Source organism: Rutilus rutilus (genome assembly GCF_951802725.1).
Source record: "Rutilus rutilus genome assembly, chromosome: 21".
Taxonomy (NCBI): domain Eukaryota; kingdom Metazoa; phylum Chordata; class Actinopteri; order Cypriniformes; family Leuciscidae; genus Rutilus; species Rutilus rutilus.
Window position 1 is genome coordinate 20,348,832 of NC_140226.1, and position 15,012 is coordinate 20,363,843.

Consider the following 15,012-nt stretch of genomic DNA (forward strand, 5'->3'; position numbering starts at 1 on the left):
TTGCTTTTGTCTTGGACCCAGTGTTGTCTTGGTTCCTTGCTGCCAGTGTGAATCAGATATGCGTACGTTCTTCTTTTCTGGAGCCTGTGTGTTTGTTAGAAATACACTACTGTTCAAACGTTTGCGGTTGGTACGTTTTTTTTCCCCAGGATTATATGTTTTTATGTGTTTATATGATGAATATAATTTTTTGTATCATTATGAATGTCTTTTACGTCACTTTTGACCAATTTAAAGCATTCTTGCTGAATAAAAGTATTATTTCTTTTAACTTTTAAAAGGTAGTGTATTCTTGACTTGTCGATGGATGTTTCAAGAGAGATGTAAGTGAACACTCAATAATTTTGTGTTGCACTGGCCGATATTGCAGCTGTCTTGGGCATGTACTGACCCTGAAATCTTTCAGCTATCGATTCCATTGTAGAAATTCAGTTTATAATCAGGTACAGTATGATTAATTTATGTTGTGTGAGTGAAGTTATTGAGATAAAGTGAGTAATACAGTTGGCCATGGCACAACCCATATGAATGTAACGCAAAAAATTAAGGGAAATAATCTTCTGTCTGACTATGTACTGACCATGATACTGTTACCATGTTTGACTCTTGTGGTCATCAAGAAGTCTGTACCAGCTTGTAACACTTAATAGAACATTACCAGAGATAATTTGGCTTGCTTTGTTTTTTTTAAACAGCTTTAATACCTATGTAGATAAAATAGGAGGTTAAATACATTACATAAGCATACTTGCACATAATGTGAATATTTGCCAAATTATGTTTTTTCACTCTGATACAAAATAAAACTTTAAAATTGTTATAAATATCCCAGAGATTCAAACAGAATGAATTTAACAAGTAAAACTAATTAAACCTGACATGTTCTGTGACAGTATTTTTTTATTCATCAATTGAAAAATGACCTTTATTTTAATATGCATTACCCTGTATTTTCACCACATGGAAATTCCCATTAATCACCTGTGTGAAATGACATATGATCCAGCAGCATTAAATAGTCGTGTCAGAAAGGGCAAATGGCTGGATGTGAAAAAACAGCATCTCTGAGCCTTAGCTCTGATGAAGATAGCGGCAAGCTGCCCATATGTGACTGTGATGAAAGATCACAGTGAATGTGGTTTTAATCTCTGAGCAATGTCTCTCAAGGACAACCGCTGAAGCACCTCAAAGTGCTCCCTCTCTCTCAGGAGCCGGCATTTGACGGATGGCCCAGCGGTTCTGAAATGATAGGCTATTATTTTACTTTGCATTGGATAAATGGCAAGGCTTGCAACTCTGTCCTTGTAAGGCCTGGCAGGACCAGATGGGGAGGATCGGCAGAGGGCTATGGGACGTGCTTTTGTCCAGACAACTTGAATTCATTCCATTCATTAAAGTTTTGGGTTTTCCATGACTGTACAGAGGTTCAAGAGGATCTCTTGTATTCAGGAAAACTCAGTGATTTAGTTATCAGCTTGTTTGAATCCCACCACACTGTTTTGCAAACATCTATTAGTGCTTCCTACATGCCCATGGGGAAACGTCCCGGAATTTAGTTTGCAGAAAGGTTGAACAAGTTCTAAACTGATGCTGAATGCCACACTCACTCACTCTCTCTTATCTTTTCCTCTCTTTGTCTTTCATAGATCAGCTAGATTCATGGTCTCCACCGCCGTACTTCGATGAAGACAGCTACCCCTCCCCTCCTAGGAATATGAAAGGTTTATCAAGTGGCCGTCCTCAGCTCACCTTCACATCAGGACACACCTGTGGGCTGCCAGACTGCGATCAGTCCCTTGATCACTTGCAGCATGTCGGCCCAGACCCTCGCTCTCCCTACCTGCTCAGTCCGACCGAGAGCTTCCCTCTGGATCCGCACCGCTGCTCGCCCCGCAGCTCCATCCACTCAGAGTGCATGGTGATGCCCGTTTCCATGGCATCTGACCACGTTTCCAGCAGCACCTTTCCCAGAATGCACTACAGTTCACACCACGACGGCTCGCGGGATGACGGCTCCACTTCTCACGGTGGCAACGGCGGTGGAGGGGTCGGTGTCAGTGTTGGCGGCGGTGGGGGCGGCGGGTCCGGGAAGATGAACCGTATTCCCGCGAACCTCCTCGACCAATTTGAGAAGCAGTTGCCGATTCATAGAGACGGTTTCCACACGCTGCAGTACCAGCGCACGTCCGCCACCACCACGAGCAGCGAGCAGCGCAACGAGAGTCCTGGGCGCATCCGCCACCTGGTGCACTCCGTCCAGAAGCTCTTCACCAAATCCCACTCGCTCGAGGGGTCGTCTAAGATGAATGGCACCAAGGGAGACTCTCGCTCAGACAGCGGACATCACCACCACCACCATCACGGACATCACCATGGAAATCACAAACACAGCAAACGGAGTAAGAGCAAGGAACGCAAGTCAGACTCCAAGCAACGCTCAGGGATAGCTGGCTGGTGGAGTTCTGATGACAACTTGGACAGCGACAGCACCTACCGGACTCCCAGCATCATGAGTCGGCACCACGGAGATCATATTACTCACTGTTACCCAGACCATGGGCACTTTGGCGACCTTTCTCTCAAGACCTCCAAAAGCAACAACGACGTAAAATGTTCGGCATGCGAGAGTATCGCTATGGCCCCGGAGGGCAAATTTATGAAGCGCAGCTCTTGGTCGACGCTAACCGTCAGCCAGGCTAAAGAAGCCTATCGCAAATCTTCCCTAAACTTAGAGAAACCGACCATGCCTCAAGATCTGAAGTCCTCCATGAGGCCTTGTCATTATTTGCAGGTGAGATCTCTTGCATGAAGATGTGACTGCTGGTGAGGACAGTGGTTCTCAACCATGGGACCTCAGCAAACTTCCAAGGGGGCCTCAATAAATTAAAATTTAAGTAAACTACAACAACTAAAACGCAAGGCATTTCTTATTTTAAATTCACCTCCACAAAAACTTTTTTTCCTTGAAGAACCAGGATTCCCAAAATCTAGAAAAACCTGGATATACTGAATGAGGTAGCCTAATTATAAAAGAGTGATTCTAAACCTAGAAAAGTCATGCATTAATAACATCTCCATGGCCATTTTTATTTATGAGCATACATTTTTGCCAAGTACAAACATATTTTATATTGTGATTAAAAAAAAGTGTCCTTAATTTTTATTCAGAAAAAAATTATAAACACCTAGAAGAATCATGGAAACACCTGGAAGAAGCATCTGAATATTGAAGTGAACAATGGGGGCCCCTTGGAGTATGAGAACCACTGCTCTAAGATCAGTTTCAGTGTTTGCATCTGTGTGGGGAGTAATGCTATTCGTTTTTAAAACAAACCTCTGTGTGGCTGCTTTCTGATCCATGGCTTATTGGTGCCTGTAGATTGTTGTTTAGCATTCAGAGGGTTCCCAGCAGAGTCAAAAGTAATAGTCCACTGAAAGGGTTGTTACATAGATGGGAATGTTTGTTTTCGCTGATGGAGAATATAGCCTGATTGAAGTGTGTGTGTGTGTGTATGTGTGTGTTGTTGTTGTTGTTGTTGTGAGGTGCTAATGTGCTAAATTGAGAGGCAGATTTATTGGTCTTTTCACTCTGAATAGACCAGTTTGTTCCTGTTGTTTATGTACAGAATTATTGCAAACAATGAGTCATATTGATTAGCATTGATCTTTCTGTGCAAATGCGTGATTTTCCGAATGCATCACATTTCGTCGGGATTCATTATTCATGGTGCTGTCAGACCACTGTAAATAGCTTCTTGTTGTTTTCTAGTTAATTTGTTCAATTAGGCCTGTTTATCCTATGTATGGATGCTGGATTGTCACAGGTTAGCATTGTAGCAAAATGCAATCCTTTTCCAAAATTGCTGAAATGAATCACGTATCTGTCACAGTAGAGTACAGCTACTATGCGAATACTTCTGGAAATTGCTTGTCCGTTATTGTGTTTTAGTACATGCCCATGCTGTTTTAATAGTACTCGATCTACTTTAAAGGTACACTGTGTAGGAATTTCTCCCATCTAGCGGTGAAATTGTATTTTGCATTCAAACGAATAGTGCTCTCTAGCGCCTGGCTTTTTCAAATGTGTGTTACAACTACGGTAGCCGTTATGTACCAAGAAGCTATGACAACATATCTTCCAATAGCACTTCATCGAGTTTAACAATACATGTTCTACTGTTATGCTGCCTATATAATGAATTACACAACCAAGCAATGAAAAAAAGCTTGTAATTTAGACCGTAACATTGACTTACCTGTCGAGAAGAAAGCAGGCAACTTCAGCGTCCCTTTCAAAGTCTTTCTCCTTCATTAGCTCTTTCCACCTGGGAAAAGCTATCCCGATATTTACCCTCGTTTTTTTTAATTCGCCGGTCACATTTCCTTTTAAATATATTTTTTTTGCTTTTTTTTTTCAAGATGGCTGAACGACATGGACTTACCCGTCCCATGTAAATAAAGATACGAAATTATTCGCTTACGAGGATAAGTCAGATAAGTCAGGTAATTTTACACCAATGAGAACATATTTATGAATAAAGACATTTATTTTAGCTAATAAAATACTTAAACTACACAGTGTACCTTTAAAGAGGACAGTGATAATGCTTTAGTAGTTAATTCGTCTCATGTTAGAATTTGACTTGTTTCAGCCTCACTTTAAATTAGGATAATGCTTTATTCTTATTCAGAACTGGTTCCATTTTTTGACTGTAAAAAAGTCCCAAGTTGACTGTAAAATGAAAATTCACCCTATTTTCTAAACTCATGACATTGACCTAATTGTGAACGATTAATTCATGCATGATGATAATTTTTTTTGACCTTGTAATTTTAAATCAATTTGAAATGACAGTATTTTTGTCCAGTGTTGTATGCCAGACTTGGTTGTGTTAATGGTTCTCGCACATGCCAAATTCATGCCATGTTCTGCCAAAGCTGACAGAATAGTTTCCTGCACTTCTTATTCAGCAGCACCCCTTCTGAATCTACTGTCCAAAATATTGGATTCCTTAACAAATGACTATTATTATATGTGCCGGTTCCTTTTAGTGAGTTTAAAACATACCGAACAACCAGTATAATTCAGAGTCTGAAATTAATCTAATGAGTGATTTAAAAAAAAAAAAAAATGTAATGAATGAATTTTATTAATAGTATTCTTAAATTCGAAATATTAATGAATTAATAACAGTGTGTTTTCAAACTGTTTAGTCTAATATAGTTAAGATTGATTATTGGATTGCATTTATGCAACCTTTAGAAAGACTGTGAAAAGTCTTTGCAAACACATATTTTGGGACTGAAACTTAGTCTGTGCTTGCTAGTGGTGGCTTATCTGGTAGACCAGCATGGCATAGCTGGTGAAGATAGTTGACCGATGTAGATTTACTGTATGTAACCAGGTTGAGAGACCAGCATCCAAAACACAACATATGCTGGTCTGTCAGAACTAGTTAGTGTTGCAGGGGTCTGACTCAAGCAGTTAGATCAGCAGGAACAATGAAAAACCCTCAGTAAACATCTGCTGACACAGCAGAATCTACCAGTCCTGGACTTATGCAATAGCACAGCAGAAGCAGTGAGGCTTATGGCCCCATTGAGATAATTAATGAATGGATGGATCTGAGTGTTTCCTCAGGGAAAGAAAAAGTTCCCAGAAATAACCTAAATCAATATTTTTAGTTTTACGTTTTGGAGGCTCTGTGGAGATGTAATTCAGGTCCCATTGAGTAAACTTAGACAACTTTTTTTTGTCAACAATGGCAGTGACAGAAGATTAATGTGCCTGATATTATCCTGAAGTGAATCTTCTACTTTTATGCTGATACTTTCATTGGTCAGTGAGGTTAATAGTTGTGTAGGTTGTGATGGTAAAAAAACAGAAAGTCTGTTGATTAGTGTGCAGAAATTGTGCCCACCCTTCATCTGGATATACTTCTTGTGTCCATTATGTCTAAATCCAATTTGTCAATACCATTTTGGTTAAGCTTGTTATGGAGATGGTTGATTTATTGACAGCAACCTTCATATAAAGACAAAATTGTACCTTTACAGGTCACACAATATGCAAAATGCTCAAAACTTGTACAAAAGACACATTTTTCTTTTAGCAAAAGTGGAAAACTTTCATCATTCATTTTTCAAAAAAAGCTAATTGGTTTTCATTAGTAATCACTCCTAATTCTAATTTCAGCTCAAATGCATCTGTGACAAAAATGTGGACTTTCACTGAGGGATGAAAACAACTCTTCCCATCTGTCTTTCTTAGCACACCAATTAGCTTAAGTGTGTTTGTATTTCAAATATGCCGAAATGGATTAAACATCAGCCTGCAGAAAGGGGACAGAAACCATCCAGCAGTCAATGACTGTGATGCATCTCTGGGTCAGGCATTTAATAGTTTCTCTCGACCCCAACAAAAATAGCCTGCACCGTCTATCACGCTGGTGCTATTTTTGGCTGCTGTTATCGATGCAGCCAGCTGTGACGCAAACTCTCCGGGAGGGACGTTCGCCCCTTCACTCTGATAGCCCCGTGTCCTGAACACTGCCAGCCGAACAATAGCAATAAAGCAGCTATTTTTGGTGTGTGTTCATTATGGATTGCATGTCGTGAGTAGATTCAATCATTAGCTGAGATTGTGATTTGGATAAAAATCAATGCTAAATTGCTTATGAGATGACTTTTGGCAAGGGTTTCCTCCACGTTTCAACACTTCTTACATAAATCATCAATCATGTTATGAGGAGGACAGCAGTTCATTGTGGACAGAATCCTCGCTGGATAGCAGTTCCAGTTGCGCTCTGTTTGAATGTTGGCCCCTAAAATGAAGTGGGTTCACGTAGATTTTGAATGTAACTACCTAACATCCTATTTATATTTATATCAAATATCTTATAAATTAAAATAAATAAATATTTTAAGTTGCTTGATTATTGTTGGTTCAAAAAGTGTTTTTCCTTAGATCATTTGCTGACGGATCTGCACCACCTCTTTCAAGCTTTATCGGAATCGGATTATTCCCTAATGAGGTGTTTACATTAAGGCTTTTCATTCCCTATGAACTCTCAGTCGGATTACAAACGGATTATTAAAATGCATGTAAGCGTAGCAACTGATTTCACTGTCAGTTGCGTTCATTTTAAATATTTCAGTATGACTTTTATGGTGATATCAACTACCACCATGTTGATATCCTTAGCTCTGCGTCCTAATAAAACTGTAATTATGACCCATTCATATATACTGCATACTCTTAATTCACATTTTTGTTAATTAGCACAACTGTTTTCAACATTGATAGCAAAAAGAAATAAGTCATTTTTAATTATAATAATATTTCACAATATTACTGTTTTTACAGTTTTTTTTAATCAAATAAAGACTTCTTTCAAAAACATGAAAAAATCTTACTGACCTCAAACTTTTATATTATTATATTAATAATATTAATAATATATTATTAATATTATATTAATATTCAAGTTGCTGTAATATTGATTGCTAGTAAGTGTTTCTAATTCTGGATTCCTTAACATTGTTGTTTGGCTGTGTAACTGGCAATAACTTTTGAAAACCACAAATTAGATGGATTGCTTGTCGTTCCTACTAAAATAAGCATTCACAATGATAATGTGTTTTTATATAAATTGCAGCAGTGCACAATAGCCTACATCATATCTTGAATATAAACTAGATGTACCGCATGGCGGTACAAAATATGACCGCCGCTCAGGCCTGCACTGGCTTTCCACAAAAATAAATGACGTGGAGCAATTTGGCTGTATTGCGTGTTTATGTATATACCTAAAAAAAGTAGTAGTATGTGCATGTCTGTGTGTGTGTGTGTGTGTATGTGTATGTGTGTGTGTTTGTGTGTGTGTGCGCATGTGTGTTTGTGTGTGTGTGTCTGTGCATGTGGATTTGTATGTGTGTGTATGGGTGTGTGTCTGTGCGTGTGGATGTCAGTGTGTGTGCATGCTTGCGTTTGTTTGTATTCCTGCATGTGTGTGTGTGACAGTATCATCCTAAACCATAGACTGTAAAAAAAGATGGACGACGCCCCTTCGCTCTCTTCCATTGATGAGAACTGAAGCCGCCAGAGTCCCGATATGGCGCTGACATATTGGAACTTGAGTCTGCGCAGTAGCGATCTCGGGACCAGACCTGCGCAGTAGTGAGCAGGAAGTAAAGCCGCGAAATCAACGCTCCGCCCTCACTCTCGCAGAATGCACTCAGGGAGAGTGGATTCTGCACACTTTTTAAAAAATTGATTGCAGTACGACAAGAGACTTGTTAAAATAAAGTAAATACAATCTCCTCAGTCCTCCGAAGATCCCGAAAAAAATGTCCGTTGGTGCTTCAGTGACTACTTCGCTCGAGAACCTGTCAATCACAGCTGTCAATCATGACGTTACACCACCACATCACGTAACTAACTAAAAACCAACTTATTTTTGAAACAGACACTTGAACTTACATCAGCGTGATAAAAACGACAGCAAATGAAAGAAACCACCTTTGGAAAAAAGATATTTGAAGTGTAATTTAATTGTTTAGTTGGTCTCACCTCCCGTTGAATAACATGGGGAGGCGGGGCTTATGACCTATACTAGGACCAGTCACCGGGGGGCGATCGAGACGTTTTGGCTTCACTTTTCAGGGCTTGTGCGGCACGCTTATGAGTGGCCCCCGGGGACCAAACGAAATTTTTCCGTAAAAGTCTAGTGGGGCTACATGCCCACCAAATTTCATGTTCCCCGGTGTTTCGGTGTCCCTGGTATCGTTGACGGAAAATTCAGTAGATTGACAAAAAAAAAAGAAAAAAAAACCTTTGACAATCCCTATATGACCGCTTTCACTAGCTACGCTAGCGCCGGTCATAATAACTAACTTGAAACAACAATAATTCTGACATGGTTTTTCACATTTTTATTGTATTCCTGTATGTGGAAACATTGTAAATTATGTAAAACATTGAAATTGCTCATAATAACATAAGGGGCGTGTCTAGAGGGGTGGCACGGGGTGACACTGGCCCCTCTGGAATATGATTTATGACTTTTCTCCAAATTCACCGTGAAAACTCGTTGGCTGCATGCTGCGAGAAAGGGAAAAAGTCTTCCTTACGACCTTTCAAGTCCTTTGTGACGAGAATACACCTTTATCTGAGCATACATAATGTCCGTGCTTGCCGTTTGCTTGCATGAATGAATCTGACGTGAAGTTCGCATTTGCGCATAAACTTGAACTAAGCCTTGCAGCGTCTAACCGCAAACTCTTTTAAACTTTGACACATAGTTTACTCTTCTCATTATGATTCCACCTTGTTCCTTCACTCTCTGTATTCTTCAACTGCCTCTAAAGAAGAGAGGATTGTATTTTAATAGATTTTCTGATAGGTCAGTAGAGGTGAATCTAATAACCAATTAATAAGACTGTTTACAAGCCAGCAGGAGCCAAACAGCACACACACACACACACACACACACACATACACAGACAGAGAGAGACTCAAAGAGACTCTGTCTCGACAACAACTCAATAAATTGTGAGAGTCAGACAACTAAAGAGGTCAGGAAAAGCTGGAGTGTGTGTGTGTGTGTGTGTGTAGATGGGTTAGGGAATGTTGGTGACAGCAGATGCTATTTGTGTTGCTGTTTGTCCCCTAAATGAGCTTAAACATGTTTGATCTGACAAGATAATCAGATACACTTGTTCAAAAAACAAACACGTAAACAAACACGTAAATTAGCTTTAATATTGAACTTGTTGAAATGGCTTAAACTGAATTAGAGCAAAAAAGGAATTCAATCCCATGCATTAGCATTCAGTGCTTCTCTGAATTGAATTATGTTGTTTCACCACTGTAATATTTTGTATTTTGTGATTTAAATGTCTTATAAGGGAAATATTATTGTAGTTTGAGTATGAGTTTGTGGTCAGTCATTTATGTTTTTGAAATAAGTGTCTTATGCTGCTTTTATTTGTTAAAATTTTACTTTTTTACTTATTAAAAAATGTTTTTCTGGTCATCTGTTTTCTATTTAAATATAATTTAAAATGTAATTTATTCCTGTGATGGCAAAGCTGAACTACTCCAGTCTTCAGTGTCACATGATCTTTCATATCATTTTAATAATTTATGCTGCTTTGTTGTTCAAGAAACATTTATTTGATTGGAGAAAAAAAAAAAAATTTTTTTTTTTTTTTTACTGTTTCCTTTGGTTAATGTGTCCTTGCTGACTAAAAGTATAAAAAATTTTTTTTTTTTTTAAATCTTACTGATCACAGTAGTATATATACTGGAGTATCTTCAAATAATAATAATTTAAAAAAAAATTATAATATGCTGTTTTTTCTTGGAAATTCAGTAGTATTTAGTATTTAAACTAAACTAGTATTTACAACCAGTAAATTAAGTACTTTACAAATTAAACTTAATCTTTTTACATTTTTCTTTTTATTTGGGTCTTGATATATTAAGAAGAAGAATTATAAGTTTAATCATAACAAATTCATAATCTTAATCTTAAACAAATGAAGTCATCTGGTTTCAGTGTAGCAATATCTTAAAATTATATAATAATAGCATTAATAATAAAAACAAAATTTTTCCTGTCAAATGGTACAAGTCATACGCAGGTCTGTATGGTCATACGTAGGCATATATTTTTTGCATATAGCATTGGTGCTACAGAAAAAGTTTTGTAGCACAGGCCACACAATTGTAGCACAATTGTAGAACACTTACCATCTCTGAAAGCAACCACAAGTTGCGGTTCATCACATGAACAGGCATGTGACTGACAAAGGACAATGTTCCATACAGGGCACAACAAATACAAACCTTAACAAGAAATATCTTCAGACAAACATTTTATTTGCCAAAAATGGCATACTGTCTGCAGGAACATAGCACATCTTGCTTAACATTAAGTAAAAAATATTATTGGCCAATATCAATAATCACTATCCAAATACATCCATCCGTTTTGGTTGAGCACTTTAAATACCTCTTCATTAGAAAGGTCTATTGTTTTATTATAAATTATACTGACAAAAATCTGATAGTAATTTCTTAATTTTTGACAGGAAAGTATCCACTGAGAGAAAAAAACTCCTGTTCTCTATAAATAGGGATGGTGTGACTGTGAGCAGTCTGTTTCTTTCATACTGGTAGCCGAAGGATGCCCTTGCGTCCACAAGTGAGACTCATAGAAGTCATAAAACTTATGACGTTTCAGGAAACCCCTTAAATGGACAAAGGCATCCAAATATCGCTGTAGCAGAATAAAACGCAGATAGCGAATTTTTTTTGACTGATGAAACATGAAGACAATAAACATACGATTGCAACAATATATGGTTTATCTGTGTTGTTTTAGATATCTCTGGTATTTTCATAAGAATAAAGTATATTTATAATGCAATGCTAATCAACATAGACTTCATCACTGTAAAGAGTACTATAAAATGATATAATTTTTGCCTCATTCTATGATATGAAGCCATGTCAGATCAAAAAAGGAAGTTATTTCAAACACTCGACGTTATGAAGTGAGTTTGCAGCAAAAACATGTCATTACATTTTATCTTTTGTTGGAAAACAGTTTTTGTACAAGTATAAGTTTGGAAAGATGTTTGGTGCGTGTTGCTTTTCAAATGCATGTGTGACACAAACTTGTAGAGAAGGAGCAGCATTTACATGAACCAATCAATCTGCCCTGACCAGTACTGCACTTCACCATGAAACACGCTGTGCATATATTTAATCAAAAGTCACTGCCTTTGCAATTCCATGATAACACTAAGCCAAATCGCTATTTCGGTAAATCGTGCACACAAACAAGCACACAACAAACGGCTCTGTCTCACATACATGCAAAACTGTATCGCACGCATGCTGCTGTGGCAAATGTATTCATCACATTTTTCATGGCACGTGCGACATAGCCTATATGTCACACTGTTTACAGCCCTGGTCATACGTGCCATTCATACTGGGGGAGCGGGACTCAAATCTCAGTGATTTATCAAGAGTTTTACACCACAGATTGTGTCTGTCCTCTGGCGTTTTTGGTTAATTAAATGGCTAAAAATATCAATCTCCTTCAAGACTTAATTAACCTAAAGACTTCTATGGATTATGTGTGTGGGTGTGTGTACAAGGGTGTCTGTGACATTTACTAATTTTCATTGACTCCTGGATCAGAATAATTCTTCTTGCAGAATGCTAAAGACCACAAGGCCATTGAAATGTGCCCCTGTGACCAGGACGAGAGGCTGGCTGATAAACAAAAGGTTTTGGTAAAAGGACACACAGTCACAGAGTTAATAAAGCTGTTTTATTTTAAATGTCATACAGTTGTAATGAAAATTATTCAACCCCTATTGCAAATCAGTTCTATTGGCAACATTTTCAGACTTTCAGCTGTTTGCAATAAACAAATCAAACAAAAGTAATGGAAATAGCTTGACACAACAAATGTTTCAAGTGGTTTCCCCAAATTCAACTGAAAATGCAACTTTTAATGACTTCTGCAGTCTTAAAATTATTAAACCTCCTAAATAGAATCCCTCAAAACTGCACAAATCCTCAAAACAGATGTTGTCTCAAGCACACCTGATGCAACTAATCAAGGGCTTCATTAGTTGCACCAGGTGTACTTGAGCTAGAACACATGAAATATCTGAACTGGCTAGGTTTGTTGAGTGTCACGTTTGACTGCATGTTAGAAATATGGCCAGAAGTCAAAAGAATGGTCCAAAAAGTTAAGAGAAGATATCATCGCCTTTCAGAAACAAGGAACAGGATACAAAAAGATAGCAAAGGCACTAAATGTTCCTAGAGACAACGTTGGAAGCATTGTTTGGAAGTTCAAAGTTTAAGCATCAGTGTTTACACTTCCTGGACGGGGTAGAAAAAGGAAGCTATCAACTGCTGCAACCAGTTTTCTGAGAAGGCAGGTTCAGAAAAACCCTTGAGTGACTGCAAAAGACCTGCGGCAAGACTTGGTGGCAACAGGCACTGAGGTTTCAGCTTACACAGTAAAGCGTGTACTAAACGCATGTCAGAACTCCAAGACGTGCACCACTACTGACCCAAGAGCTGACCCAAGAAAAGTCGGGTCCAATTTGCTCAAAATCATATAACTAATACACATAAGTTTTGGGATTCTGTGATCTGTGGAGCGATGAAACAAAACTGGAACTTTTCGGCCCTATGGATCAGTGGTATGTCTGGAGGAAGAAGATTGAAGCATATGCTGAAAAGAACACTGTCTACAGTTAAGCATGGTGGGGCTCAGTGATGCTCTGTGGCTGCTTTGCATCTTCTGGCACTGGAAACCTGCAGTATGTGGAAGGCAAGATGGATTCATTGAAGTAGTCATAACACGTCATAACAACAAAAGGGTGTTCTACTAAGTACTAAAGATGCTTGCCATGAAGGGGTTGAATATATTTGAGACTGCAGAAGTCATTAAAAGTGGCATTTTCAGTTGAATTTGGGGAAACCACTTGAAACATTTGTTGTGTTGAGCAATTTTGATTTGTTCATTGCAAACAGCTGAAAATCTGTAAATTTTGTCAATAAACCTGATTTGCAATGGGGGTTGAATGATTTTGATTACAACTGTATACTGTGGTTCACTTGATTCAAATCCTTAAAGGTTGTATCAGCGATTTCAGGCCCAAACATAAATGATCACATTCACCTAATCTTTCCTAACGATCCGCTAGCTGCCCGCCCCATAAGCATGCCGTCAAAAAAAATCATAGGCAGCCGTGCACGAGCGCAAAACCTCACAACACCCACCCCTGTCGGTGATTGGTTGGAACACTATTTATTTTGGTTTTGAGTGGTGGTGAAACCAACTGTTTTTGTGTGCAGATCTCAGAGCCTAGGCTGACTACAGAGACGCGTTTTTTTGACGGCATGCTTATGGGGCGGGCAGCTAGCGGATCGTTAGGGAAGATTAGATGAATGTGATCATTTATGTTTGGGCCTGAAATCGCTGATACAACCTTTAATGAAATGTGTTGCATTCACTAACAATTGTGTATTTTGAAGCACTATTTTTTTTTTATGTTAAAATAATTATTTAAAAAATATTAAATATCTATAATTGTCATTTACTCACCCTCATGTCATTCCAAACTTGTTTGACTTTCTTTCTGTAGTAGAAAAGAACATTTTTAAGAATTGTGCTTGTCGACCAAAATTGAAGTCGATAATAATCATCACCTCCAGTGAGCTGTTAACCACTGTGACCAGATCAGTGATTCAGTAAACTGTTTTTTAATGTTTTTGAAAGACTCTTATGCTGCATTTATTTGATTGTATACAGTAAAAACAGTAATACTGTGAAATACAGTATTATAACAATTTAAAATAACTGTTTTCTATCTGAATATATATATATGTTTACCTTTATTCATGTGATGACAAAGGTGTATCATTAATCCAGTCATTCTAATATGCTGATTTGTTGCTCAAGAAACATTTCTTCTTATTATTAATGTTGTAAACAGTTCAGGATTATTTGATGAATAGAAAGTTCAAAAGAACAGCACCTTAAAAAAAAGTATTGTAAAAAGGTATGTTGATAAGGGAAGAAGGAGGTGGGAACCGGCGAACATTTCACATACTTTAATTAATTTCAAAATAAACAAACAACAAAATGAAAGTAAAAGCGACAGCCCCTCACGGACGGCTGCTGCACACACATAAACAAAACGTAATGTAAAGTCCAGGCCTGGTCCTCTTTCGTCCTTCACTGTCGACGGTCCTCCTTTTATGCTTCCGTAGCTCCTCCGTGAGAGATCCGAGCCAGGTGCGGTTATCATTATCAGTCACGCCACCGGCCCTGCTTGTCACAAGTATTAATTTCTTTCTTATTATTTTTTTTTTTTAAATCTTACCCCAAACTTTTGAATAGTAGTGTAAGAAGAATAAATTGTTTGAACTTTTATGAATGTTCCAAGAAGATCTTCATTGAGTAGCAA

At 38.1% G+C, this 15,012-nt stretch overlaps 1 protein-coding gene across 2 annotated transcripts in view; it reads left to right on the forward strand.

Moving 5' to 3' along the window:
- The window catches only part of dlgap2a (discs, large homolog-associated protein 2a), a 116,359-nt gene that overhangs the window by 66,690 nt on the left and 34,657 nt on the right, over positions 1-15,012 (forward strand). For both annotated transcript variants that reach the window (XM_084393143.1, XM_084393142.1), the window contains one exon: positions 1,647-2,791. In XM_084393143.1, coding sequence (XP_084249269.1) covers positions 1,715-2,791 — 1,077 coding nt within the window. In that variant the 5' untranslated portion in view covers positions 1,647-1,714. The remainder of the gene's footprint in view (positions 1-1,646; positions 2,792-15,012) is intronic.